The sequence below is a fragment of the Globicephala melas genome, chromosome 1, assembly GCF_963455315.2.
Source record: "Globicephala melas chromosome 1, mGloMel1.2, whole genome shotgun sequence".
Taxonomy (NCBI): Eukaryota; Metazoa; Chordata; class Mammalia; order Artiodactyla; family Delphinidae; genus Globicephala; species Globicephala melas.
In genome coordinates this window covers 183,782,261-183,797,936 of record NC_083314.1, presented here as the reverse complement: position 1 = coordinate 183,797,936, position 15,676 = coordinate 183,782,261, and the positions used below count along the sequence as shown (strand labels likewise).

General features: G+C 50.5%; 1 protein-coding gene across 13 annotated transcripts in view; it reads right to left on the bottom strand.

Annotated features, from left to right (window-relative positions):
• Nucleotides 1–15,676, bottom strand: part of NPHP4 (nephrocystin 4) — a 137,268-nt gene that overhangs the window by 95,762 nt on the left and 25,830 nt on the right. For 8 of the 13 annotated variants that reach the window (XR_004044365.2, XM_060283853.2, XM_060283850.1 and 5 more), the window contains exons 5-7: nt 14,981–15,153; nt 13,863–13,927; nt 10,934–11,089 (exon numbers count right to left, since the gene is read on the bottom strand). The exons of 1 other annotated variant lie outside the window; for it this stretch is intronic. Coding sequence is in view for 8 of the 12 variants with exons in the window: in XM_060283853.2 (XP_060139836.1) it covers nt 10,934–11,089; nt 13,863–13,927; nt 14,981–15,153 (394 nt within the window). In the remaining 4 variants the exon portion in view is untranslated. Of the gene's footprint in view, nt 1–6,112; nt 7,087–8,953; nt 9,321–10,933; nt 11,090–13,862; nt 13,928–14,980; nt 15,154–15,676 lie in introns of those variants that run through there. 4 more of the 13 variants (XM_060283881.2, XM_060283889.2, XM_060283890.2 and 1 more) reach the window with 4 other exon arrangements.

Sequence of the window (15,676 nt, the reverse complement as noted above, 5' to 3'; positions counted from 1 at the left end):
TCAACAGAATTAGGAATGAAAAAGGAGAAGTAACAACTGACACAGCAGAAATACAAAGGATCATGAGAAATTACTACAAGCAACTATATGCCAATAAAATGGACAACCTGGAATAAATGGACAAATTCTTAGAAAAACACAACCTTCCAAGACTGAACCAGGAAATAATAGAAAATATGAACAGACCAATCACAAGTAATGAAATTGAAACTGTGATTAAAAATCTTCCAACAAACAAAAGCCCAGGACCAGATGGCTTCACAAGAGAATTCTATCAAACATTTAGAGAAGAGCTAACACCTATCCTTCTCAAACTCTTCCAAAATATAGCAGGGGGAGGAACACTCCTAAACTCATTCTACGAGGCCACCATCACCCTGATACCAAAACCAGACAAAGATATCACAAAAAAAGAAAACTACAGGCCAATATGACTGATGAACAGAGATGCAAAAATCCTCAACAAAATACTAGCAAACAGAATCCAACAGCACATTAAAGGATCATACACCATGGTCAAGTGGGGTTTACCCCAGGGATGCAAGGATTGTTCAATATATGCAAATCATTGAATGTGATACACCATATTAACAAATTAAAGGATAAAAACCATATGATCGTCTCAATAGATGCAGAAAAAGCTTTTGACAAAATTCAACACCGATTTATGATTAAAAACTCTCCAGAAAGTAGGCATAGAGGGAACCTACCTCAACATAATAAAGGCCATATATGACAAACCCACAGCCAACATGGTTTTCAATTGTGAAAAACTGAAGTCATTTCCTCTAAGATCAGGAACAAGACAAGGTTGCCCACCCTCACCACTACTACTCAACATAGTTTTGGAAGTTTTAGCCACAGCAGACAGAGGAGAAAAAGAAATAAAAGGAATCCAAATCGGAAAAGAAGTAAAACTCTCACTGTTTGCAGATGACATGATACTATACATAGAAAATCCTAAAGGTGCCACCAGAAAACTACTAGAGCTAATCAATGAATTTGGTAGAGTAGCAGGATGCAAAATTAATGCACAGAAATCTCTTGCATTCCTATACACTAATGAAGAAAAATCTGAAAGAGAAATTAAGGAAATACTCCCATTTACCATTGCAAGAAAAAGAATAAAATACCTAGGAATAAACCTACCTAAGGAAACAAAAGACCTGTATGCAAAAAACTATAAGACACTGTTGAAGAAATTAAAGATGATACAAACAGATGGAGAGATATACCATGTTCTTAGATTAGAAGAATCAACATCGTGAAAATGACTATACTACCCAAAGCAATCTAGAGATGCAATGCAATCCCTATCAAACTACCAATGGCATTTTTCACAGAACTAGAACAAAAAATTTCACAATTTGTATAGAAACACAAAAGACCCCAAATAGCCAAAGCAATCTTGAGAAAGAAAAATGGAGCTGGAGTAATAAGGCTCCTGCACTTCATACTATATTACAAAGCTACAGTGGTCAAGACAGTGTGGTACTGGCACAGAAACAGAAATATAGATCAATGGAACAGGACAGAAAGCTTAAGAGATAAACCCACGCACATATGGTCACCTTATCTTTGATAAAGGAGGCAAGAGTATACAATGGAGAAAAGACAGTCTCTTCAATAAGTGGTGCTGGGAAAACTGGACAGCTACATGTAAAAGAATGAAATTAGAACACTCCCTAACACCATACACAAAAATAAACTCAAAATGGATTAAAGACCTAAATGTAAGGCCAGACACTATAAAACTCTCAGAGGAAAACATAGGCAGAACACTCTATGACATAAATCACAGCAATATCCTTTTTGACCCACCTCCTAGAGAAATGGAAATAAAAACAAAAATAAACAAATGGGACCTAATGAAACTTAAAAGCTTTTGCACAGCAAAGAAAACCATAAAAAAGACGAAAAGACAACCCTCAGAATGGGAGAAAATATTTGCAAACGAAGAAACTGACAAAGGATTAATCTCCAAAATATACAAGCAGCTCATGAAGCTCAATATCAAAAAAACAAACAACCCAATCCAAAAATGGGCAGAACACCCAAATAGACATTTCTCCAAAGAAGACATGCAGATTGCCAACAAACACATGAAAGAATGCTCAACATCACTAATCATTAGAGAAATGCAAATCAAAACTACAACGAGGTATCACCTCACACCCATCAGAATGGCCATCATCAAAAAATCTACAAACAGTAAATGCTGGAGAGGGTGTGGAGAAAAGGGAACCCTCTTGCACTGATGGTGGGAATGTAAATTGATACAGCCACTATGGAGAACACTATGGAGGTTCCTTAAAAAACTAAAAATAGAACTACCATACGACCCAGCAATCCCACTCCTGGGCATATACCCTGAGAAAACCATAATTCAAACAGAGTCATGTACCACAATGTTCACTGCAGCTCTATTTACAATAGCCAGAGTGTGGAAGCAACCTAAATGTCCATCGACAGATGAATGGATAAAGAAGATGTGGCACATATATACAATGGAACATTCTTCAGCCATAAAAAGAAACGAAACTGAGTTATTTATAGTGAGGTGGATGGACCTAGAGACTGTCATACAGAGTGAAGTAAGTCAGAAAGAGAAAAACAAATACCATATGCTAACATATATATATGGAATCTAAAAAAAAAAAACGGTTCTGATGAACATAGGGGCAGGACAGGAAAAAAGACACAGACGTAGAGAATGGACTTGAGGACGTGGAGCGGGGGAAGGGTAAGCTGGGACGAAGTAAGAGAGTAACACTGACATACATACACTACCAAATGTAAAACAGATAGCTAGTGGGAAGCAGCCGTATAGCACAGGGAGATCAGCTCGGTGCTTTGCGACTACCTAGAGGTGTGGGTTAGAGAAGGTGGAAGGGAGACGCAAGCAGGAAGGGACATGGGGATATACGTATGCATATAGCTGATTCACTTTGCTATACAGCAGAAACTAACACAACATTGTAAAGCAATTATACTCCAATAAAGATGTTTAAAAAAAAAAAGACTCAATGCTGATGAAACGGTGGTGAAAGGAACACTCTACCTTGCTGAAAGGTTATAAATCAGTACAGCTAAGAGGCAATTTTCTCTAACTTTGTGTGTCAAGAGCCTTAAAAATGTCCATATCCACCGTCTGCCCCAGTAATGCGACTTCTGAGGCTAGTTAGCAATATATCAAAGTGGAAGCAAACTTTACTTGCAGGCATGCTCATTAGAACATTATTTATAACAGAGTCAAAAATAAGAAACCACCAGATGCTCAATAATAGGAGAATTTAAATAATCTGTGGCTCATTCAGATAAAATGAGAAACAAATCATATTCTCTAAGATTATTTAATAATCAAAAAGTAATCATGATATTGTAGGTGAAAAAAACAACATATAAAACTGTGTATTATGGGCTTCCCTGGTGGCGTAGTGGTTGAGAGTCCGCCTGCCGATGCAGGGGACGCGGGTTCGTGCCCCGGTCCGGGAGGATCCCACATGCCGCGGAGCGGCTGGGCCCGTGAGCCATGGCCACTGAGCCTGCGCGTCCGGAGCCTGTGCTCCACAACGGGAGAGGCCACAGCAGTGAGAGGCCCGCGTACCGCAAAAAAAAAAAAAAAAAAAAACACCTGTGTGTTATTAGTCCATTTGATGACAATTTTATTTAAAATATACGCATTTACATGTATACATGTATATCATTTTTTGGAGAAGTTGCTCTGTTCTTGTTTTTCTTTTTTTTATTTTAGTATGACTGATATATAATGTTTCAGGTGTACAGCAAAGTGACTCAGATATATATATATATTTCTTTTTCAGATTCTTTTCCATTATAGATAATTACAAGATATTGAATATAGTTCCCTGTGCTATACAGTAGGTCCTTGTTGTTTATTTTATATATAGTAGTGTGTATATGTCAATCCCAAATTCCCAATGTATCCCTCCCCCGCTTTGCCCTTTCATAACCATAAGTTTGTATTCAAAGTCTGTGAGTCTATTTCTGTTTTGCAAATAAGTTCCTTTGTATATTTCTTCAGATTCCACAGATAAGTGATATCATATGATATTTGTCTTTCTCTGACTTCACTTAGTATAATAATGTCTAGGTCCATCCGTGTTGCTGCACATGACATTATTTCATTCTTTTCTATGGCTGAGTAATGTTCCATTGTATATATGTGCCACATCTGCTTTATCCACTCCCCTGTCAATGAACATTTAGGTTGCTTCCATGTCTTGGCTATTGTAAATAGTGCTGCTATGAACATTGGGGTGCATGTATCTTTTCGAAATAGAGTTTCCATCTTTTCTGGATATATGCCCAGTAGTAGGATTGCTGGATCATACAGTAACTCTATTTTTAGTTTTTTAAGGAACCTCCATACTGTCCTCCACAGTGGCTGTATCAATTTACATTCCCACCAACAGTGTAGGAGGGCTCCCTTTTCTGCACACCCTCTCCAGCATTTATTATTTATAGACTTTTTGATGGTGGCCTATGCATGTATATCTGTAGGCAGCAATCACAGATTATCTTATTTCCCTCTTTGTGGCTTTCTGTACCTTCCCTATCACAAATCTGCACTAGGTTTGATTGATACTTCTGAGAAAGTTTATGTATTCCTTTCATCATTTTTTAATCGTTTAAAGCAGGTCAGTTGATGAATCAGACCCAATTAAGAGTGCAGGTATCATTATTCACAGTAGCCAAAAAGTGGAAACAACCCAGTATCCATCCACAGATGGACCGACATACAAAATGGGGTCCATCCACACAACAGAATATCATTCAACCTTAAAAAAGGAAGGAAATTCTACCATATGTTACAACGTGGATGAACGCTGTAGACATTATGCTGCGTGAGATAAGCCAGTCACAAAAAGACAAGTTCTGGATAATTCCATTTATATGAGGTACTTAAATTAGTCAAATTCCGAGATGGAAAGGAGAATGGAGGCTGCCAGGGGCTGGGGGGCGGCGGGTGGGGAGTTAGCGCTTCATGGGTGCGGAGTCTTGTTCTGCAGGAGGAAAACGTTCTGGAGAGGGAGGGTTGCTCAAGGATGTGAACGTTCTTAACGCTACAGAACTGCATGTTGAAAAACAGTTAGAAGAGTACATTTTATTACACGTCTATTTTACCACGATTTTTTTTTAAGTGCAGAAATATATAAACTGCAACCTTTCATGAAATGGTCAAGCGAGTGTCCGAAGCACATCCTGAACTGGGAGCCTCCGTCGGGGCCGGCGGGGTTGGGGGGGGGCCGTTGGAGGGCAGGGCGAACGGTCCACCTCCTGCAGCAAGGCGCAGGAACCCGGGGCCTCCGCTGACAGGAGGAGGTACAGATTGTCCCTGCAGGATTTCAGGGAGCGATGCTGGCAGGACTCAGAGCAGGAGGTGAGTGTGCAGAGACGGAGCAGAGGGAAGTGGGAGGGACGCGTGAACAATGCTTGTCACTCCCTTATTTTGCAGACTCCATATTATTTGCATTCTGCAAGTTAATTCATGTGTCTGCAATCCTCCTCCAGTGATTTCAGCATTTTTAACACAAGACCGCTGCCTTCTTCTGTGACCCTGAGCTGCATGACCCTGCTCGCTGCTTTAAAGCACGGACAGGCTCGTTTGCTGGTTACCAAACAGTCCCCCTCCTCTTGATCACAGTTAAACTCTTGGCCAAAACATGTGTTCAGACCCAAGTGGCCCAGGGCTCTGTGGGCAGTCACGGGGGTGGGAGGTGGGGTCCAGGTAAGGCGGCCATGCCCCTCCACCAGAGGGAGGTAGCCGCGGCCCCTGAGATCCCTGTACTCCTTGTGAGACCCCCTTACCTCCCCCCACCCCACACTCAGGACCCACACACACACTCTCGGCCTTGACGCTGTCGGGACCCTCTCACCCTGCCCCCCACCTGGGCTTCCATCACTCAGCCCAGGGACCCGGGACCCCCTGGACACCCCATTCTCTCATCTCTGGGGCAGAGAGCAGCCTGCGGGCGCCCACTGAACACACAGGGAAGAACACACGGGCTGCACCCAGCACCCTCTCCCCAGCAGTCCCGTGCTGAGCAGCAAAATCACCCAACCCCAAAGGGACACCCCGACATGTTACCTGCTAACCTTCCCTCCACGTCAAGTCCTGCTTCCAGAGAAGCGTAAGTGGGAAATGAGTGTCCTCCCCCCGGGGCTGCTCCCGCAGAGGGTCTGCCTGGCCCCCAAGCCAGAGGTCACTCCACGGTCAACAAGCACTGGAACAGAGAGAACAGCCACCAGCCAGACCCCCGTCTGCAGGCTGCCACAGGAACAGAAGGAAAACCCAGAACCAACGCCTTTCCCGACGCAAGGTGCCCAGTTCCAAGCCTGGCTTGGCCGGGGACCTGCTCCGCAAGCTTCCAGAAGCCGCGAGTGAAGAAAGAAGAGCCCTGAAGGGCCCTCCCACAGGAGACAGATCCGACCTCCCAGATGTCCTGCGGCAGCCACAGGTGGCCACGTCGGAGGAGCCTTCTGGCTCAACTCAAGGCAGAACTTGCCTGACCGAAGAACAGCAGCTCACGCTCGCTGGACCCTCCCTGTGTCCCTCTCTGGGCAGGTCCTCATAATGTCCCCATGTTACAGAGGAGACCGGCCACAGCAGAGGCTTGGAGCCATCACACGGGGCCAGGAGCAGAGCGGGCGCACCACTGCCGGCCTCAGGGCTCTTCCCCAACATTCCAGCAGCGCCCACAAAGCACAGCCTTGCCGTCTGACATTGTCATTCAGTCATTCAACCGACCAGCGTCAGCAGCCAGGACAGACACAAGGGGCCTCAGCAGAGCTGACCTCCCGGTGGTGGGGACTGCTGACCCTCGTGCTCTGTAACTGGGTCAAGCTTTCACCGATCTGTTGCCAAGTCTCTGGACAAGGCTGCAACTCCCAGCAACAGCAGTGCTCCCGTGGGAAGACAAACCCTACTGCACAACGATCCATCTTCTTCTGAGACTCCCCTCAATGCACTGCAGAGAAAATGGGGACCACTAGAACCCCTCCCTAGCGACACCCTTCAGGGAAGCGCTTGGAAACACCCGAGATGCCCAAGGAGCTCCCCGCTAGGCCCTAACCACGTCCCCCCACCCGCGGACCCCAGCCTCCCGGGGACATGGCTCTCCTGCCGAGGGTATTTCGTTCGCCAGAATGCACCTCACAAGATAGAGGGAACACTGCAACAGAGGCAACAGAATGCAAGCGAAATTTAGGAACGATTTAGGCAGGAGTGGAAATGAGCTTGAGCCGGTCCACACCGGCTCTGAAACACCTCCCACTGCCCGTGAGGACCGTGGTTAGACTGTGAGGTTGGCCCTCGCTTACCTTCATCTGGGAAGGATGCCCTGATGCTCCACTGGGAATACAGGGCTGCACCCCCAGCCCCAGCACGGGCCTGCCACGCACGGGATCTACTCTACAAATACGTGTTGAGCCATCCACAAATAAGTGAATGAGTCAATGACTCAATTAGTGTCTAAAAGGCACACACCGAGCTGTTAGCAGTGGTTTTCTCTAGGAGTGAGATTGGAAGGGAAAACTTTTAGTCTTACCGAATTCATTGAGTAAAGATAAATTCTGTCACTTGAACCTGTCCTTGGCCTAAGAGGGCGCAAAGGACTGGGGTCTAGGCTGCAGGATCACCAGCCCCCGGCTCTCAGCGGCAGCGGGAAGCCCTGTCCCCCTCGCTCCCTCTCTGCAGGGGACCGCGGTCACTCCGGGAATCTAGAAGCCACGCTCCCAGACTTGGGGAGGGCAGGCCGTCAGCACAGCCTGGGAAGCCTGCGGGGAGAACCCCACCTCTACACAAGGTGCTCAGGCTTGGGGTGCGGGGCCCCACCCGGGACCTTGATGTTGTTTGTTGAGATGCAGCGCCGGCAGGTCGGGGCTGGGGAACCACCTCAGGTAGGTAAGTAGAGGGCGGGCCCGGGGACACACCAATAGGGGAGGCCGCCACGGGGCAGACGGGCAAGTCAGTTCCGCGGACAGCGCTGCCGAGCTGGGTTTAACAGATGACGAAGCCGGGGCTGGAGTCAGCGGGCTGGTGGGTCAGGCAGGGCGGGCTGGCCCCGGGACTGCCCCGCACGGCACAGAGCTGCCACGGCGATGCTCGACATACAGGAGGGAGGGAGGATGGGATCCCGGGGAGCAGCGGCAGTGAGCCAGACCAAGCAGGGGACAAGGGGTGATTGACAGCAGTGAGCCCCCTGCACTGACTGCCCAGCAAGGTGCCCGGAGCGCCCTTCACCACCTCTGCCAGCCAGACCTCCTGCAGCTGCTGCGAGGCTGCCCCACTTAACTAAAACCGCGTGTGAACCTGCAGTGACCTCAGTCCACATTTCAGTGGAAAACAACTCACTCCTCCTGTATTGTGGCATTTTACAAAGGAACAAATATCCGAGTCCCAACGCGGCACCCAAATATAACCAAACCCTCTGCAAATTAGACAAGCGATCCCCGGTTCCCAGCACCACGGACGCCAGCACCAGTCCCTGCCTGGGCCCTTTCAGGGCCATAAAACAGTATCCAGCCAAGAAACCCTTTTTCAAAGATGAGTCACAAAAGCCCGTAAGATCCTGGGCAGAAATGATAACGGAGACAATAACCGCTGTGAGAAAGGGCTGAGCAACAGGGTCTCTGCTCCCAGACGGTCTCGGGGACGGAGGGGAGGCTGCCCTCGGCCCCTCCCCCGAGGAGCAAGCGGGGCTCCTGCACGGGTGTCGGCAGCTCCTGCCCGCCCACCAGACCAATTCCGGCCATTTGTTTCTAAACATCAACAACGTAAACTGTCCTCCATCTTTGCCATTTACAGGCACCACCTGCATCTATTAAAAGTGCCCAGTGGCAGCCGCTCCATTCCAGGGAGGCAAACCGGAGGCCAGAGGGGCTCAGCTCTTCCGAAAACACGAACTTCAGGATCCGGAGCTGAACTCACGCTCCTTGGATCCAGAACTCCTCTCTGTAACACAGCCCTTGACTCCCACGGTCCGACCTGAGATGCTGAGAACAAACGCGGGGCCTGTCTGGGCATCTGAGCTTCTCCTTCGCCTTCCAGGAGGGACGCAGAAGCAGGCCCGAGCTCCGCTTCCGTACTTTCATGTTGTATCTGCAGTTCTACTGACACCCACTGGTGATGGATATAACTCAGGCCTCGAGAACATTCTGTTTAAATTCCCAGAATCCCAGGTCAGAAAGACTCATAGAAGCTGAGCTCCCCGCAGGTGCGCACATAGATGCCTGATACCCACGTAGTCACAGCGGTGCTGACAGCGCCCCCATGACCAGTGGGAGGGCGGCTCAGAGCCGGATGCAGGTTCCACCCTCTCAATCCCAACAGCATGACCAGGAAGGAGGTTCTCCCTCTGCCTGCCTGTAACTCTTAACTTCTCCTCCCTCCCTCTTGGGTGAACACAGGCGCATCGCAGAGGGCAACACGGCTGCCTATGGGGGGCTTCAGGAGGGTTAGAGCTTGGTGACCCACGGCAGATCCAAACCTGGGACCCCCTCCATCCCCCGCCCAGGACGTGCTCCTGTTCACGGTTAACTGGTCATTTCTCATGTATCATCGTCTCTTCTCCGAGATGCTGGAGAAACAGTGACCTCGTGATGGTGATGACCACCGTGCACCCGTCCCAGGAGTTCATGAACTCAGATAACAAGACCACAGCGCCGAGGCCACGCGCAGGGACATCGTCACCGAGACAAACACTCTCCCTCCTGGAGCTGAGCCGTCTCTTCGGGTCCTGAGTGTCTCTGTTCTGAGCCAAACACTCTGCACCTCCCAGATCTCCTCCCCAGCCACTCACACCCAAAGCCACATCCTGCCCCTCCTGGATGGGAGCTGCAGCCGGCCCACCGAGACCAGAGGTTCCAGCAGCCCCAGGTGGGAAGGCTGGTGCGGTCCCTCCTCCTGGATTCTCCCAGACGGCCAGGCAAAAAGCCCCCAAGAGTACTCAGAGGGAGCATGAGACCGAGGAGGGAGGCCCGTCGGCAGGACCTGAGAGGAGAGCAGCCCTCACAGTGGCTCGTGGCTGTGAAGGGCTGACCCACACCCACCAGGAGAATCAACTTCTAAAACACACCCAGACACAGCCCTGAGCCTGTCCCATGAATTTCAGTTCCAAAGTAATCGAGCAGTTTCACTCACAAGTTGGAAGGCAGAACAGCCCAAGTGTCCATGCACAGGTAAATGGATAAACAAAACGTGGTCCGTCCATTCAGCCTTAAAAAGCAAGGAAATTCCGACACACAGAACAACAGGGATGAACCTTGAGGACATTATGCCCAGCAAAATAAGCCAGTCACAAAAGGACCAATGCTGTAGGAGGATTCCACGCCTAGGAGGTCCCTAGAGGAGTCAACTCATAGAGACAGAGAGCAGAAGGGGGGGGCAGGGCTGGGGAGGGGAAGGGGAGTCAGCGTCTAGCGGGACAGAGTTTCCGTCTGGGATGATGAAAAGGCTCTGCAAGTGGACGGGGAGGATGGTTACACAACAGTGTGAATGTACCTGATGCCCCTGAACTGCACACTTGACAATGGTTAAAACAGTAAATTTTATGTTACGTCTATTTTACCACAATTAAAAACTGATAATAATTAAGCCACTGACATGGTGGCCCAGTAAGGGTGGGATCTAGCAACAGTGGTTCTTCTGGCCACAGTCATACAGACATGGGCTATTTGTCTTATGAAAGCATTTCTCAAGGAGAGAAGGCAGAGATGACCTGAGGGATGTGAGGTGTGTTCAGGAAGGGGCTGCGAACGAGACGACACTGCTGCCCTCCCCCTCCTCCCCCTCCCCCCACCACCAGGCTGTTTGCTGGAGGGCCCAGCCCGCCCTCGCCCCAGGTCCTGCAAGGTCTGACCATGAACTAACAGAGACTCACCAAGTGGACAGAAACAGAGGAGCCCTTACCCGATTCTCCATGAGCTGGAAGGAGACCAGGTATCTGCTGCAGACCAGACACCAGAAGGTTCTCGGGAAGAAGGTGGAACACGGGCTCCAGGAGCGGGTGTGGCTTCAGCGTGTACTGCAGGCTGCAGTTCTCAATGAGGGTCATGTGCTTGTTTTCTGAGGGAGAAAACACCTCCTGTGACAGCCCGAACCAAGGCACCTTTGGCCAAACCGACCAATAAACTGAGCATCTTGGAAAAGAACTCAACAAACAGGAAAAGTATTTTTCTAGGGAGACAAGGGAATTGCTCCGTTTGCTCAGCCGAAGAGCAAAAAAGAATCAATCCTTAAATAACTCTCACTGGTAAAATGGCAACTAAAGAGATACTTGTTTTTGATCCGACATAACAAAATCCCTCCGCTCACCTCTTCCCCAAGAGCAGTGAAGTCAGGTATCGCTTTTGCTCCCATAATCAGAGGGAACCTAGAAGGTCCTCTGACCAGAGGCCTGCATCCCTTTCAGTCTCAGCCTTGCATCCGTCAAGACCCACAAAGCAGCAGGACTAGGCCCTGGGTGGCCAGTGGCCTCCAAGACAGAGTCCTGTCCTCAAGGAAGGACCATTCCTCTGAGATGACTAAGACACAAGCATGCCGACATCCATAACACACAGGAGAACGGGATCCGAACCCCAAGGAAGGTTCGGATAACGTGCTAGGGGAAGTGGGAAGAGGGAAAGCGTCCTAGAGAAAGGAACCACTGGGAAGAGCTCAGATACAGAGCACTCGGGAAAGTGGACGGAAGGGCGTCAATAGAAACTGGGCTGGGAGGGACCACAGACATGCCCTCAACACATTCCCATCAAATGGTCCGTCTTGCCTGGGCTTGATTTCCTCCACTGATAGGGGACTCACCACCTCCTGAAGCGTGCTTTGTGATTTCATAAGAAAAGAACTAAATATTCATTAGAAAAACAAAACTATATTATCAAAAACCAGATTTTTAATATCTAACCACTCCAAACATGGGATGTGCTTACTTTAAAATGTTAAGTACCCTGAAAGGCACTCTGCTACATGGCTGGCTGGTGAGCACGCTGGTACAACCTCTATGGAGGGCAAACAGGGGAAATAACACAAAACTGTGAATGCACAGGCCCTCAGACCAGCAATTCCATTTCTGGGAGTTTACCCTACAGATTCACGTGCACACTTGCAAAATGGCAGATGTCCGCTGCAGCAAAGCCTTCAACCCTCTGTTCTTACAGAACTGCCCCAAGGGTCCATTTGGGGTGGGTTGGTTCAATCACAAACAGCAATTCAATGAAATACCACACAGCTGTAAAAAGAATGAGCACGGGGCTTCCCTGGTGGCGCAGTGGTTGGGAGTCCGCCTGCCGATGCAAGGGACGCGGGTTCGTGCCCCAGTCCGGGAAGATCCCACATGCCGCGGAGCGGCTGGGCCCGTGAGCCATGGCCGCTGAGCCTGCGCGTCTGGAGCCTGTGCTCGGCAACGGGAGAGGCCACAGCAGTGAGAGGCCCGCGTACCGCAAAAAAAAAAAAAAAAAAAAGAATGAGCACGCTTTCTAGGTACTGATATGAAACATCCTCCAAGATCAATCATTAAGGGAAAAAAGAAAGGTCTGGGACAAGTAAACGGGGGCAAAAACAGAACAGGGACATGCACGTGTGCTTGTGTGTCATCAGAGGACCTAGAAGGACCCACAAGATCCCAGAGAGGAAGGTCACCTGTGGTGCAGGTGAAGGGCCGAGCAGAGGAGGAAGGAGACCTCACCGGAACCTTTTCATACTATTCAGTACTTTGAATGCTGGGTCATGTGACTGCATTATCCATCCAAGAAAAACAGCCCTGCACTTTTAGAAATGCCCCTGAGATGATGAGCTGACAGCCTGTGGCGCTCCCTCCCCAGGCCCCCCTCACACGGCCGCAGCTCCCACACCCTCCACCAGCGCCCAGATCCGTGGGCCTGGAACCAACCTGGGGGCTGTGTCTGCTGTTGGAAAGGTGCTGAGTCTAAGGATACTTCAGGAGAGAAAATGCTGGCAGGTTAATGATTAAATTCAATTGCGATATAACCTAAAAGCCAGTCTGTATCAACAAAACCAAGTTTCTGACCGATTGTTCCTCTATCGTGAGATTTTCACCAAATTCAGAGCGAGTGGATGGGTCGGGGTAGGCTTGGGTTTTTCACACTGGCTGGGTGCCCATCGGAAACTGGGCAACATCGCAGAGACAGAAAGTCATCCCCCCCCCACGCCAAAGAGACCCACCTTCACCGCTTGGCCCCCGTCCACACTCCCCGAGGGCCAGCAGAGCCCACACGGGCCCCTGAAACAGCCTGTTAGCCCACCCCCCCGCTTCACCGCACGCCCTTCCGTCCACCCTCCACGCGGCCGGCAGCCAGGGGGCCGCAGGTCCCTCCCACGGGTACCCTGACGGCTCGGGAGGAGAAGCCACAGAGGCAGGGCAGGAAGCCCACTCTGCCCTAAGGCCGGCCGCTCCGCACGGGGCCCATGCATGCCAGGTGCTCCTGCAGATGCCACTCTCGTTTGGCACCACTGGACACCTTGCTGTGGTGGAGATGACCCACGGACTTCACGGTCAAAGGCTTCCTGGGACAGCCGCTGGGCAGTGATGGACAGCCACTACTTCACGTGGGGGCAAAGCTGCTACCCCAGGGGCAAGGAGGCCAACAGCCCTCCCACCAGGTGGCCCCCATGGGGTCGTCTTCACACGGCTACACAATCCTTATAGGCTCGTGTGTCTCTGATGTTCAAAGTATGTCAGAACTCCAAGCCCAATGTTACATGTTCCCCAAATCTAGTAACAATTCAGCTAAGCTGATGAGGTTCTAACACTCAGGAAAGTCAAATGACGAACAGGTGCTGCTGAGGACAGTAGGAGCAGGCCTGGCCAGGCCTCGTCTCTTACGTTCTATGGGGTCCTGGAGAAGCGGGTGCAGGAGGGCTCGGGGGCTGCCGTGATACAGTCTCAACCTGCAAAACAAGACCCGTGAGATGCAGGTCAGCATCTTGCGTTTACTCATGGGATGTCAGCTGTGCTTCTCGAAAGGAAGGCCTTGGGGACCCCAGCACCACACCTCCAGGAGCTTTCTCGACCCCCCGTGGGAGACAGATGGCTGAGGACAGCACCGGACCCGCGAGCCCAGCACTCGTGGCCAAGCATGTCCAGCACACACAGCACGGCCGAGCGCAGCCTGAGGACCTCAGCACTAGAAAACAATGCCTGGGGAGTTGGTCATGCTTGGAGATGTCCCAAGAAAACAACGTTTGAGGGGTTTCCACGATTGTGTGTCTGGAGTGGTGGTTCTCAACCCGGGATGACTTTGCCGCCGTCGGGATGTCGGGTAAAGTCTGGAGGTACTTTTGGCTGTCACAGCTGGGCGGGGAGGGGGCTGCCTGGCATCGAGTGGGCAGAGGCCAGGGGTGCTACGAGACCACGTACACTGCACGGGACAGCCCAAAGCGTCCGCGGAGCCAGGGCTGACAAGCCCCGATCTACAGTGACAACGCAAACCCCACCACGGCTGAAACGACCACACACCATCTCATCCATCCGGGCACGTCCAGCTCCTAATGTAACAGAGCCTGGCACAGAGCGGACCCCCAGCCAGTGTTTGCTGAGTGAACACCTACTGCTCCCTGGGCGCCTGTCTGGGAAGAACCTACTGTTTACACTCCGCACCCTTAGGAGATGGGCGCTGCACTGAAGATGAATTCAAAGAGTTTAAACAACTGGCCTAAGACCCCACAGGAGTAAGTGACGGAGCAGGACTCAGCCCTTGTCCCCCTACATCAGATCCCACCCCCGAGGCCAAGGCCTGTCCCGCTCCCGCCTGGAGAATGATGGCTTGGCTTATTCAGAAACAGCAAACCCAGTTACAGCCCGAAGCAAAAATACCACCAGGAGACTGTGATGAACACACAGGCTGACAATTCAGAGCTTTCTAGTCTGGACAAATAATAAGCCATTAAATCACCACAGGAAGACGCCAGAAACCCCAGCGATGGGGAAAATGGGGCAGATACCGTTTGTCCTGGGGGGCAGACGCAGGAGATTCTGAGTTGTTGCTGAAGATCCGAAGGATTCCAAACCCACAGGACAAAGCCTGAAGGGTCCCGTCCCGTCTCCTGCCTTCAGTGACCACTTCCACCACGGCCACGATATTAGGGTGGTTCAAGGACGTGTGAAAATAGAAGGGCTGCAAAAGAGAAGCCAGGGACGGACTGAACGCTCTCGAGCTGCAGAGAAGGAACACGGAGGAACACAGGTGCGCTCCCTCCTCGTTGTCACGTCAACGCCACAAACACGCCGCGTGGGGAGCAGCATCCCTTCCAGGTGCCAGAGAAGAGAAGGGGCCCAGTGAGCGACCCCCTCACAGCTCCTCCTTCCAGGGTGCCCAGCATCTGGGACATCAAACTATTTGCTTCTCCTCTGGGACCTTCCCATCCACAGAAAATGCCAACAGACCCAGGGCCTCTGGAGAACAAAGGGGCTGGGGCAGCCTCGCGCCCCATGCCCATCACCCGGAAGGACCACGAGCCCAAAGACGTAAGTAGCCCACCGCACCCACGCACCCGCTGAGCCGTTCCATCCAACATCGCCGTCAAACTGCAATCACAACTTGCCAGTATTGACTCTAATCCCTGTTTCGTGTGGAAATACCATGAGGCTGCACCCGAATTAATTTTGTTTAAACTAAGCAGGTGGCTTCCCTGGTGGCG